The sequence below is a fragment of the Colossoma macropomum genome, unplaced genomic scaffold, assembly GCF_904425465.1.
Source record: "Colossoma macropomum unplaced genomic scaffold, Colossoma_macropomum, whole genome shotgun sequence".
Classification (NCBI taxonomy): domain Eukaryota; kingdom Metazoa; phylum Chordata; class Actinopteri; order Characiformes; family Serrasalmidae; genus Colossoma; species Colossoma macropomum.
The window spans coordinates 19075549-19089206 of NW_023494799.1; the positions used below are offsets into that span (position 1 = coordinate 19075549).

General features: G+C 40.3%; 1 protein-coding gene across 3 annotated transcripts in view; it reads left to right on the forward strand.

Moving 5' to 3' along the window:
• The first annotated feature begins 5628 nt into the window (after nt 1-5628).
• Nucleotides 5629-13658, forward strand: part of katnb1 (katanin p80 (WD repeat containing) subunit B 1) — a 51041-nt gene continuing 43011 nt past the window's right edge. Inside the window, exons 1-8 of one of the 3 annotated variants that reach the window (XM_036586946.1) lie at nt 5718-5743; nt 6416-6639; nt 6819-6949; nt 7047-7164; nt 7398-7498; nt 7613-7654; nt 11235-11318; nt 11444-11559. In XM_036586946.1, the coding sequence (XP_036442839.1) occupies nt 6600-6639; nt 6819-6949; nt 7047-7164; nt 7398-7498; nt 7613-7654; nt 11235-11318; nt 11444-11559 (632 nt within the window). In that variant the 5' untranslated portion in view covers nt 5718-5743; nt 6416-6599. Of the gene's footprint in view, nt 6640-6818; nt 6950-7046; nt 7165-7397; nt 7499-7612; nt 7655-11234; nt 11319-11443; nt 11560-13658 lie in introns of all 3 variants that reach the window. The other 2 variants (XM_036586947.1, XM_036586944.1) reach the window with 2 other exon arrangements.

Sequence of the window (13658 nt, forward strand, 5' to 3'; positions counted from 1 at the left end):
GCTAAAGTGGACTAAATTACACACGTGAGTGTTTGTTTATTGATCAGAAGTTTTGCAGGGGCTTCTGCAACTTCTGATCAATAAACACACACTCACGTGTGTGAGCGTTTGTAGAGAGTGAAATGCTAAAGCAGCAGGTTATGCAGACAATACAGAGAAAATATGCACTTACAAGAAACGCACTCTGGTATCCGCACCAACCATGGCAGGTGCAGGTCTGAAAGCAGCTCCCAGCTGAAATGGAGATTCTGATTGGTTCTGCCGCTCAGTTTTACCCAGGCTGTTCGTGCTGATCAGCGCTAAATAATTAGTGCTGATCAGCAATAAATAATTAAATAATTAGCTGACATAAAACTGTATAACACTGACAACTGACCTTTTTGACACCCAAGGCTACCCTCTGCACAAGTATTTGTTGACGTCTTTCCAAATGCCCGTGGGGTTATGATTTAACAGAATCCAGGAATCACACTGCTGCACTGAATGAGCTTTTGTTTGCCTCACTATTATTGTTGATCATGCAGTGCTCCACAAAATGTGTCCTACACTTACGCTAAGCTGCACCATCTTTAACACTGCACACTGACCCCATACTGAAGACACAACGGGCAATGCATTCTGCTTAGCATTTCAAATCATTTTAAATTGTTTTGCTTGGCTAGTGCATTGTTTTTTTTCTTTCTTTCTTTCTTGTGTGGGGGTGAGGAAATAAAAAAATAAATAAATCTTTGCTGAGATAAATTTCCCTTTGGAGTCAACAATAATAAAGGCTTAACAGGTCATATTTAGATTCTCTGAACAACACATTCTGAAAAAGTGTAATCAAGACTGCAAGACTGCAATTAAAACATGGCATGAAGTCTACAAAACACTATGGTGAGAGGTATATTGGCCTAGTTATGAAACATTGAAAAGTCTGAGCTTAAACCTGAGATATAGCACCAGATATTCATTCATTCATTCATTCATTCATTCATTCATTCATACATTCATTCATACATTCATTCATCATTAACCACTTAATCCAATAGGGTTGCGGTAGCAGTTGGGAGAGCAGAGAATCCTAGATGATCCTGTCCCCCCCAACTTCCTCCAGCTTATTCTGGGGGACCCCAAGCCACTCCCAGGCCAACTTGGAAATATAATCCCTCCAGTGGGTCCTCAGATGACCCCGAGGTCTTGTCCCAGTAAGCCGTGCCAGGTACACCTCCCCGGGAGGCGTCCAGGGGGCATCCGGCTCAGATGCCTGAACCACCTCAACTGGCTCCTCTCAGTGTGAAGGAGTAGTGGCTCTACTTCAAGCTCCTCCCAGATGACCGAGCTCCTCACCCTATCAAGTAGAGTGTAGCCCGCCACCCCGCAAAAAAAGCTCATTTCTGTCGCTTGTATTTGTGATCTCATTCTTTCGGTCATTACCCACAGCTCATGACCATAGGTGAGGGTCGGGATGTAGACCAACCGGTAAACAGAGAGCTCTGCCTTATGGCTCAGCTCCCTCTTCACCACTACAGTCCGGTACAGTGGCTGCATTACTGCTGCCGCCTGTCCCAGCCTGCGGCCGATCTCACAATCCCTCTTCCCATCACTCGTGAACAAGACCCCGAGATACTTAAACTCCACCACCTGGGGCATTTACTTTACCCTTCCTCCTCAATCTGAGGTTCAACTATCGGTCAGAGTCTCCTTTCCAGCACCTTGGCATAAACTTTCCCAGGGAAGCTGAGCAGTGTGATACCCCAGTAGCTGGCACACTCCCTCTGGTCCCCTTTCTTAAAAATAGGGACCACCACCCCAGTCTGCCAGTCCAAGGGTACTGTTCCCGAGGTCCATGCAATATTACGGAGGCATGTCAGCCATGACAGCCCCACAACATCCAGAGCCTAAAAAAAATGGGAATGTAAAACTGCATCAGCGCATTCTTAACCCTGACCAAAGTTGTGTATATATATATGTATATATATATATATATATATATATATATATATATATATATATATATATATATATATATATATATATATACACACACAACCCCACTTCCAAAAAATGCAGAATGTAAATAAAAATAGAATTTGATTGTAACATGTTCCAAAACAGTTGGGGCGGGGGCATGTTTACTGCTGTGTTTCATCACCTCTTCTTTTAACAACACTCTGTAAGCGTTTGGGAACTGAGCCCAGTTGCTGTAGCTTTGAAAGTGAAATGTTCTCCTGTTCTTGTTTGGTGCAGGATTTCAGCTGCTCAACAGTTCAGGGTCTCATTTGCAGTATTTTTCATTTCATAATGCACAAAATGTTCTCAGTGGGTTACAGGTCTGGACTGCAGGCAGACCAGTTTAGCACCCTGACTCTTTTAATATGGAGCCATGCTGCTGTAATACATGCAGAATGTGGTTTGGCATTGTCTTGCTGAAATAACCAGGGCCTTCTCTGAAAATGACATCTTCTGGATGGCAGCATATGTTGCCAAAACATGGATCTATTGTTCAGCATTAATGGTGCCTTCATAGATGTGCACATCACCCATGCCATGCGCACTAATGCACCCCAATACTATGATGAATATTGGCTCGTGTCCTGATAACAAGCTGTATAGTCTTTAGCCCGGAGGACACAGTGTCCATGATTTCCGAAAACAATTTCAAATTTTGCTTCATCAGCCCACAGGACACTTTTCCACTTTGCCTCAGTAAATTTTAAAGCTTGGGCCCAGAGAAGGTGGCGGGGTTTCTGCATGCTGTTTATATATGATTTCTTCTTTGGTTTTAGACTTTTAACTTGCATTTGTGGATGCAGTGATGAATTGTTTTTACAGACAGTGGTTTTCAGAAGTCTTCCTGAGCCCATGCAGTGATTTCCACTACAGAATCATGTCCGTTTTTAATGCAGTGCCAACATTATGTACTGTAGATGAGGAAATCCCCAAGTTCTTTGCTTTTTTACATTGAGAAATATTATTCTTGAATTGTTGCACTATTTGATCGTGCAGGCTTTCACAGAGTGGTGAACTCCAATCTTAACTTCTGAAAGGCTCAGCCAATCATGTTACTGACCTGTTGCCAGTTAACCACCATCCCCACTTTTTTGGAAAGTGCTTTTGGCATCAAACTCAAAATAGGCATATATTTTTCAAAAAACATTTCATATGTTGTCTTTGTACTATTTTGAAATATAGGGTTTAAATAATTAGCAAATCATAGAATTTTGTTTATATTTACATTTTGCACAGCATCCCAAACTTTTTGGAAATGGGGTTGTATGCATATATAAACACACACACATAGCAAAGAGTAACATTTCTCAATGTAAAATAGCAAACTTGGGAAATTCACCATCTACAGTACATTATTTCATTAAAACTCCTGTTCTGTGGTCCGATTAACAAAATTAATTTTTTTTTATGGAAATCATGGACACTGTGTCCTCCGAGCTAAAGAGACGAGGGACTATCAAGCTTGTTATCAACATACTAGTCGCAATAGTGCACATGGCATGGCTGACTTGCACATCTGTGAAGGCACCATTAATGCTGAACAATATATACAAGTTTTGGAGCAACATATGCTGCCATCCATAGGTAGCAATATGGAGTTGGTCCCCTCTTTGTAGCTAGAACAGCCTCCACTCTTCTAGGAAGGCTTTCTCCAAGATTTTGGAGTGTGTCTGTGTGAATTTTTGCTCATTAATCCAGAATAGCATTTGTGTGGTCCGACACTGATGTTGGACGAGAGGGCCTGTCTCGCAATCTCTTTTCTATTTCATCCCAAAGGTGTTTGATGGGGTTGAGGTCAGGGCTCTGTGCAGGCCAGTCAAGTTCTTCCACACTTAACTCAACCATGCCTTTATGTACCTTGCTTTGTGCACTCGGCCACAGTCACATCAACCCATAATGTTCTCTTGTCTATCAGACTGCTGACAGAGAAGCGTGATTTGTCACTCCACAGAATTCATTTCCACTGCTCCAGAGTCCAGTGGCGGCATGCTTTACATCAGTCGATCCGAAGCTTGGCATTGTGCTTGGTGATGTAAGGCTTGCATGCAGCTGCTCGGCCATGGAAAGTAACTTAGGATAGGATAGGTTTTCTCTTTGATTTCTTTAAATGTTGTAGTCTTGTGGTGACACTTGCAGACAGCCTTTTATAGAAGAGTGGTCAATATTGTTCCACTCAGCATTTATGGTTTCAAACAGCTGAAAAACACTGCCAAGCTAGTTTGTGTTTAATGTGAGAATAAATTTTCTCTGCAGGGTTTACATCCAGAATCTCAACTTTTTTGCCTTTATTGAACAATTGTTTTTTAATGCTATTTACATTGTTTTACATTGAAATTATATTGATATACCAATATTGAAGACATAAGTAGAAGTAATGTAATAGCAACATTTAAATTGTTTTAATACACTAACACTGACGAAGTTGATACCAAAATACTATAGTAAAATAGAAATAATGTTGACATACCAAGATAGGCTGGCAACCTATCATAATAACCACTGGGTTGCTCATGGGGGCTTGGACTCAGATTTTTCTGTAAAGGTGCTTTGTGACAATGCCTGCTGTAAAAAGCACTATATAAATAAACTTTGACTTGACTTGACTTGGCTTGACTTGACTGTGTCAGGTTATCTGTGGGCTGGCCCAACAGTGTACTGTCCACCAAACAATGAAGTAAATGATGTGGGCCCAGTGTGGTGTGGCCCAAAGTGGGCCTATGTCAGGTTATCTGTGAGCTAGCCCAGTGGTGCACTTCCCACCCAAATCCATTAAGGGCCTATAATAGGCTAATGTGGGAACAGGAGGAGTGAATCACAGTGGGCCTGTTACAGGTTACCTGTGGGCTAGCTCAACAGTGTACTGCCTACCCAAATCCATTAAGGGCTCACAGGAGGCTAGCTAATGTGGGCCTAGTGTAGATTGACCCACAGTGGGCATATGTTAGGTTATCTGTAGGCTAGCCCAGTGGCGTACTGCCCACCCAAATCCATTAAGGACCAACAGTGGGCTAGCTGATGTGGGCCCAGTGTGGAGTGACCCACAGTGGGCCTGTATCAGTTTATCTGACACAGGTCCACTGTCTGACATAAAACATGCCTGAGACCAGTGGTGTACTGCCCATCCAAATCCATTAAGGGCACACCGTGGGCAAAATTATGTGGGCCCAGTGTGGAGAGGCCCACAGTGGCCCTGTGTCAGGTTATCTGTGGGCTAGCCCAGTGATGTACTGCCCACCCAAATCCATTAAGGGCACACAGTGGGCTAGCTGATGGTTTTTCACCACCCAAGTAAATACATTTTTCACACATACATTATCCATGTCTGACATAAAACACTCCTGTATTAATCTGCCACAGAAAAATCACCACAAGTAAAAGAAAAGTACCATAAGTAAAATCTCAAGGGAGGGTGTAACAGGGAGTGATGTGGTATGGAAAAAAATACATGGGCACAAACACAATGGCATATGCCCTGAAACACATTGTTATATGGTTTAGTGTCATTTTAGTAAGTGTCTGGGCACACTGACACATAGAGTTTCAACAGAGTATACTTAAAACGCGTTGGGAACGCTCATGTGCCAAACATTTAAATGCGATATTTCCAGCCATATTGGCCACGACGGCTTCCCTTAACTAACTACGACATTTTGGTGCTGTTTACGAGGCCGTGCGTTACCATAAAGGGTTCACAGGAATACATCGCTTCTATCTGAGAGGCTAACCCCGGACGCAAAGTGAAGTTGCCAAGGTGCTGTGTATACTGTTAGCAATCGATCAGAAACCCGGTCTCCTTACAAGACGTGTATAGAGTATACGCTGATACAAAACTGAGAACAGGCATACTTGGTGGATTACTATTTAAACAGAACTCAGTTTCGTAGTAACGTACTCGTGCGTGCTTTTTGGATTTTCGTGAGAGTAAGCTCCGTGCTCATGGCACCGGACGACTGCAGCATGCAAGTGTATTAGCATTCGTGTAAAATACTATTGTTTGGGAGGCGATGAGATACAAAGGCTAACTAAAGTCTGCTTGCTATAACGGGTAACTGACAGGTTAATATTGTGGACTAACGTTAACTAATAAACTCTGAGAAGCTGTTCAGCTAACCCCAAGTACTGAGTGAAAAAAAAAAAAAAACTTGAAATCTGAATAGACACAGTTGTGACGGTCTAAGCCTGCTGTTTCAATAATGCTAATGTGGCTATCTAAAGCAATTAAGCTAACTAGCTAACGTTTGCTCGCTCTGGTCCTTCCAAACCTATTTTCCTGGTATTTACGTCTTTTTGGGTTTGGTAGATTACTAGCTGGGTCAAAGGGGAAAAAGCTAGGTACAATATTTACTTAATCGCATTAAAACGTGTAAAAACGCTTATTGTGAGCATTGAATAATACGTTGTGCACATGTTTTTTTTGTCTCAGATGGTCATCAGGTAAAAGAAGAATAAGTTAGACTGATTACGTTCTTCAATAACGATTCAGCCCACACGTTTTACGACAAATATGCGTAGACGAGCTGTTTGATTCTGTCCAATGATAAACGAAGCGTTCCATATCGTACTGGTAGCATCTTGTAGAATACTTTAAAGTTAACGTCGTCTTCACTATGGCGCTGTCCAGTGTCACCAAAACTTCGTGGAAGCTCCGTGAGTATCTTTCATACTTTGACTGAACTTTTATCCAGAATTGAACAGCATTATAATCGGAAGTGGTAGAGGTCAGATGCTGTTGTGTTACATTTTGTTTGTCAGAATTGTTCTGTTTTCACGCCAAGGCCTTCCTTGTTAGTAATGCCTTTTTTATTTTTTTATTTTTTGTGCTGTAGAGGATATGGTGGCCCACTCAAGTAAGGTGTCTTCACTGGTATTGGGTAAATCATCAAGCCGTTTGCTGGCTACTGGGGGAGAGGACTGCAGAGTAAACATCTGGGCTGTCAACAAACCTAACTGCATCATGGTAGTGGCCCCTCAACTAGTGTTTTGCTGTTCTTTCTAAAGTTTTGTGTCTCTTGTTGACTGATGATTGTTTGATTTTCTTCTGTTATCTTATGTAGAGTTTGACGGGTCACACTAGCCCTGTGGTGTGTGTTCAGTTTAGTAGCTCTGAAGAACAAGTGGTGGCTGGTTCTGAATCAGGCTCTCTGCGAGTTTGGGATCTTGAAGCTGCCAAAAGTGAGTTTAGTGTGTAAATTGCTGTTTGCTGTTTTCATTTTCTGTGCACTCAACTAACAAAGTACAAATTGAAAAACAGATAATATATACATAGCAACCTGGGATTCTGCAGAAATATGCATCCTGTCCAGAAATGAACAAGCAAAACAAGAGAAGTAAGATGTGTTGAGCATGTGAATGATGGGGGAAAAACTGTGTTCATGTTAACAAATATGGCATTGTTTTGTATTTAGTACTCCGTACATTAACGGGGCACAAGGCTAATATTTGCAGTCTAGACTTTCATCCTTTTGGGGAATACCTTGCTTCTGGCTCTGTGGATACTAACATTAAGGTGATGCACGTTGTCTTATTTTTTCAACATTTCCACATTATATTCTCCTCTAGGTATCTGGAAAAGTGTGCATGTTGGATTAAGTTGCATAAAAATTGTGTGTGTTTTGTGTAGCTGTGGGATGTAAGAAGGAAAGGATGTGTGTTCAGGTATAAGGTAAGTCACTAAGCTGTTCTAGAGGTATGAAGATCACAGAGCTCTGGATTAGCAAAATTTACCTGTCTAATTCATTAATATATGTACTAAAGTGTGTGCGTGTATATATATATATATATATATATATATATAATATTAGTTATATACAATATAGAAAACACACATATATTAGGGCTACGTCAAACTACTAATTTGATAGTTGAATAGTCTATGGATTAATGAATGAAGTAATCGATTTTTCATATGAATTGCTAAATTACCAGATAACTCTAATGTAGCTATCAGCTTCAAAATTTCTAAATTCTAAATTCACTCTTTTAATAAACTTTCCTGCTAATACAAAAAATAAATAAAACTCCAATAGCTTTTTTTTCTGGTTTAAACCAAGGATGTGCAAAGTAGCAGCAATAAAATGTAACAAATAAATCAGTTTTCATTTAATTAAATAAATAAAGCAATACAGGCTAAAATTTAAATTTAAACAGTGCAGTCTTTGCATTCTGCTGTCTGTCTGCACTCTGTTGCAACTAAATTGTACAATTACAGGTCTTTATTGAAACAAAGTAAAGTCAACAGAGGCTTGCTCTCCTCTAAGAGCAGATATTCCTGCAGCAGAGAAAATGTGCTCTGATGGAGCTGATGGGAAAGTGGCAAATGTTTGTGGCAAACTTGTTCTCCGTGAACAGTTAAATTAGATATTATTTTAACGGTAACTCTTCGTCCAGCTGCCTTGTATGTTCACAGAGAACTACCTCTTGTTTGCGAGTAGTGGCAAACGTTTGCAAACATTCTCCTATGTTCTCCGAATTGGAACACACCTCTGGCCTAAATATTAAGATTCAATGCAGTGTTTAGAAGTGTAAATGTTATTTGGAATGTGAACAGGGTCGTTGTGAATATGTTACTTGCTTCTCCATTCCAACCCCGTGAAATGTTCCCATACTTTTGATTTTGTTCTTGAGGCTGCCATCGCTCTTTTGTTAACTCTCCAGTAAGTCAAAACATTCCTAGTGAGCGTGTGATATCACCAACTTATCACCAACCAATCGACTATTAAAATAGTTGCCAACTAACTTCATTTTCGTTTTTAGTTGTCTAAGTTAAATTATCGTGGCACTTATATATATATATATACACACACACACAATATTTTTTTCACAAACAAATATTGCCAAAAGTATTCACTCACCCATCCAAATCAACGAATTCGGATGTTCCAATCACTTTCATGGCCACAGGTGTATAAAACCAAGCACCTAGGCATGCAAAATGCTTCTACAAACATTTGTGAAAGAATGGGTCGCTCTCAGGAGCTCAGTGAATTCCAGTGTGGTACTGTGCCACCTGTGGAACAAGTGCAGTCTTGAAATTTCCTCGCTACTAAATATTCCACAGTCAATTGTCAGTGGTGTTATAACAAAGTGGAAGTGATTGGGAACGACAGCAACTCAGCCACGAAGTGGTAGGCCACGTAAAATGACAGAGCGGGGTCAGCAGATGCTGAGGTGCATAGTGCGCAGAGGTTGCCAACTTTCTGCAGAGTCAATTGCTACAGACCCCCGAACTTCATGTGGCCTTCAGATTAGCTCAAGAACAGTGCGTAGAGAGCTTCATGGAATGGGTTCCATGAAGCCTTACATCACAGACTAAGAATGGGATATCACTCAAGTTCATATGCGTGTGAAGACAGACGAGCGAATACTTTTGGCAAAATAGTGTATATATTATAATTGCATGTATGTGTGTATTTTACACACCGATCAGGCATAACATTATCACCACCTCCTTGATTCTATGCTCATATATATTTTTTGAGCCATATATATTAACTGTTAACTGTTGTATAAAAGCAATAGAACACTCAAGGTCGTTCTATTGCTTTTATACAACAGTTAAATAAATAAAGTAAGAAATTAATACATTGGGCCGTGAACGTGTTATTTAATATGTTTTAATGTTAGCAGTTCCTTCCGCCAAATTTTAGTTCCTTAACAAGGAGCTTGTTGCTACGTCACAGTAACGAGCTCCGCTCACTCGCTGCACAGCCAGCAATTCGTTCTCCAGCTCCTTACACTAAATTCCGAAACTTTCATTACCACTTTTTTGTTTTTAATTGCAGCAGTTTTATGGCTCAGTCTGATTTGGTCAGACTCTGAAGATGAGACTACACATTTGGCGATTGGTATTGGTTAATTTCTGGCTAATTCCAGGTTATTGAGGTTTTCTTCTGTCACAGCTGCTGACTGAAAACCTTGCTTGGTGGTAATGACAGTTTGGGAAATTATAGTCTTGTAGTCTCATCTTCAGAGTCTGAAGTCTGTATTTTGTAAATATAAGCAAATTTAGAGTTCAATACCTGTAGCACACTCAAAAACCATTGTCTTACCATTGTGTTACAACACCTTTCTTTTTAATTATACTTTTTAATCGTTTCGGAACTGAGGATACTAATTGTTGCAGTTTTGTAAGTGGAATTTTTGCTCATTCTTGATTGATACAAGACTTGAGCTGCTCAAGAGTTTGCGATGGTTGTTTTCTGATTCTTCTCCGAATGATGCAGCATACATTTTCAATAGGAGATGAAGCCATGCTGCTGGGCTTAACACAGTAGCATGACGGAAGATCACACACATTCAGCAGTGGTTTCTGGCTTTGCTCTACATGAACTGCGATTTCTCTCAATTCTCTCAATCTTTTCACAATATTACATCTGGTAGATGATGAAAGTCCTAAATTTTTTGCAATCTTGAGTTGAGCTGTTCTTTTTGAACCATTCGACAATTTAATTTTGGCACAAAGTGTTGAGCCACGACCCATCTTTGCTTGTAAAGAATGAGCCTTTGGTGGATGCTCCCTTTATACCCAATCATGGTACCCTAATGTCTGTTACTATTCGTGTTCATTTAAAGTTCTCCTGCTAACTTACAAATCTCTACATGGTCTAGCACCAACCTACTTAGCCGAGCTCCTGCACCCTTGCTGCCCTGCCCGAACACTTGGGTCCTCTGACCCAGGTTGTCTATTTGTTCCAAAATTTAGACTGGCCACGGTTGGAGGCAGATCTTTCAGTGTCATGGGCCCCAAACTATGGACCTCATTACCACAATCTCTCTATGACGGTCCCTCACTTTCCTCCTTTAAAGTTCAGCTTAAAACCTACCTTTTTTTTTTCTCAGCACTTTGGCTCTTCTCCTGGCTGATTTTATTTATTTATTTATTTATTTATTTATTTATTTATTCCCCCTGCCCCTCTGTAAAGCGACCTTGTGTCTGAGAAAGACGTTATATATGTTGAACTTGTTGTTGTTGTTGTTGTTGTTGTTATTATTATTATTATTATTATTATTATTATTATTATTATTATTATTATTATTAGTTAGCATGCCTATTGTGCAACGTTTCAAAATGCTGTAACATAATGCTGAATATTCTATAAACTTTTGACTCTTATTTCGCCCTGTTCCATTTTATATGTTGCAGGCATCAAATTCTAAATTTGTTTATCTTTACTGTTTCACCATTTTGTGTTTTGTTCAGTATTAAACAGATTAAAATTTAACGTTTGTGTTTATTTTTCTAGGGTCATACTCAAGCAGTACGTTGTCTAGCGTTTAGTCCAGATGGAAAGTGGCTTGCTTCAGCAAGTGATGACGCCACAATCAAGGCAAGAAATGTTTGATGTATTTTATATGTAAATATGTGGCTTTTGATGTTTGCATGATTTTTTTGTTCAGAGTTTCCTCTATATTTACCGCCCCAACCCCACCCCCTCCCCCCCCTCCACTCTAGCTATGGGATCTAACAGCTGGAAAGATGATCACAGACTTTACAAAACACACATCAGCAGTCACTGTGGTCCAGTTTCACCCTAATGAGTACCTTCTGGCCTCAGGGAGTGCTGACAGGTATGAAGTGTCAATGAGTACATGACCATATGAGCATATGCCAAAATGACCTATCACTGTGGTTAGTTATAAATAGTTAAATAGTTTGTTTCATCTACTTAAATTGAAAATACTAAATTCACTCATTGACCATTGAGCCTGGAAGGGGTCATTCCCATGACTGAATGGTATAAGACTTGTAGAGAGAAGACACAAATCTAACTGGTGTATGTTATGTACCTCTGTTGGGTCACATTCCTTAAGGATGGGTCTGAGCTTCTCACAGATTGAGGCTTATGTTGTAGACCAGTGGTCCCCATCTCTGGTCCTGGAGCACCCCCTGCCCTGCACATTTTTTCGCTTCATCTTATCCAATTAAGCAGTTAATTAGCAAGCCCTTCTTGAGTTGAACTGGATGTTTTTGAGCAGGGAAACAGAAAAATGTGCAAGGCACTGGGTTTGCCAGGGCTAGGGTTGGTAAAGATGGTTTTTTCATCTTCCATATGTAACCTTTTGGAAGTCCTACGTAATTTGGCATTAGCAAAGTTGCTTAATCACCTCAGGCATGTTGCTTGACAACTGGCAGAGCTCAAAACCTCCATCAAGCAACAAACATCCAGGAATGAGCACAGTTATCAAGGCAGAATCACAGCTCACCTATTCTCACTAGAGTAGGGTCACTGGTTATTCACACCTCCTATTTCTCCTTATAAATTACAGGAGGTTGACAGCGATGGCCAATAATAACAGCAGCTGCACATGCATGCTAAAGAATGGTCTCAACTTGAGGGGACACCAAGTAGAGATGGCCAAAATGTTGGTCCAGGAAGGAAAATGTTAGCAGTATGGTTTTTGGAACAGAGAGTTGATACCCTTCTGTTTTTCATAAGTCATATATGTAGTAGGGAAGTCATATGTAGAACGGCAGTCTGTTTGGCTTGCTGAAATGCTTTTTGTGCTGCATGATTGTCGTGGTCTGGTTTCTGCATTTCGTAACCGTGGTGCATTTTAATCTTGCTCTGAGCTGTGAAAACCTGGCAAGTCTCCGCTCTGTGCTATGTGGGCTTAGCAGCAGACTGAAAATGGCAGTAGTGCTGTACAGTGAGTGTTGTTTTTTTGTTGAAGCATGTGGAACCCCAGAGAGTCAGGTCCATTCTGATATTAGTGATGCACTAATCCGACTTTTTCCTCTCCTGATATCGATTCCGGTAACTGAACTCAGGATATTGCCCGTTACAGAGTACCAATCTGATATTTTCCCTTCTTCAACTAAAACCTGTATAGTTAATAGAAGATGCTGTTAAAATTAAAGAATTTGCTCCAAAACATATTATCAGAAGGATTTTTGATAACTAACTGTTTGTAAAACACACTGAACTAAGATTTCTTGTTCAGTCATATTCGTCTAATTTATTTTAGAGCTACAAAGTCTAACTGATAACTGCAGACCTCTTAACTATCACCTTACCTGAAAATCACCAAAAAAAAATATTTTTTTTTTAGCCTACACTAAACTGATAAACATAAGTCTGCAATAGTTATTTCACGTTTGTAAAGAAATACTCGTTTTACCTCTTTAAACAAATTACTTTGCCTGCAATTTGAACATTTTATAATCATTACCAGTTTGTAGAGCATTCAGTTTCATTAATAAAAACACAGCTCACTTCATGTAATGTGGGGGCTTGCCAGAGGTGGGATTAGAACCCAGGCCGTCTGGTCGGTATTTCAAAGGCCAACCGGGTGAGCCACCACAAGGTTTTGGAAAGCAGGACCCAAACGCTGAGCTTCTATGCAATTGGAAGGTATTATTGGAATGATATACAAAACCTACCACTGCTCTATAGAGGCGGAGGGAACGCCGAAAACGGGTGGAAAACAAAAGACGTATAAAAGCCCACCTGCTAAGGTTTAGGCGGGAGATAAACAAAGGACGCCAGGGGAAAGACTGGCTCTCTCAAACACTGAGGAAAATGATAACTAAAGAAAAACACACTTTCCCAACAGAAAGGAACAACCAAAAGGAGAATGGAAAGAGGAAGGGGCAAACTTGTCCCTTCTCTAGTTTTAGTTACTTATCTCTCTTTTTTTTAAAGGAAGAAAGACACGACTCGAGAAAA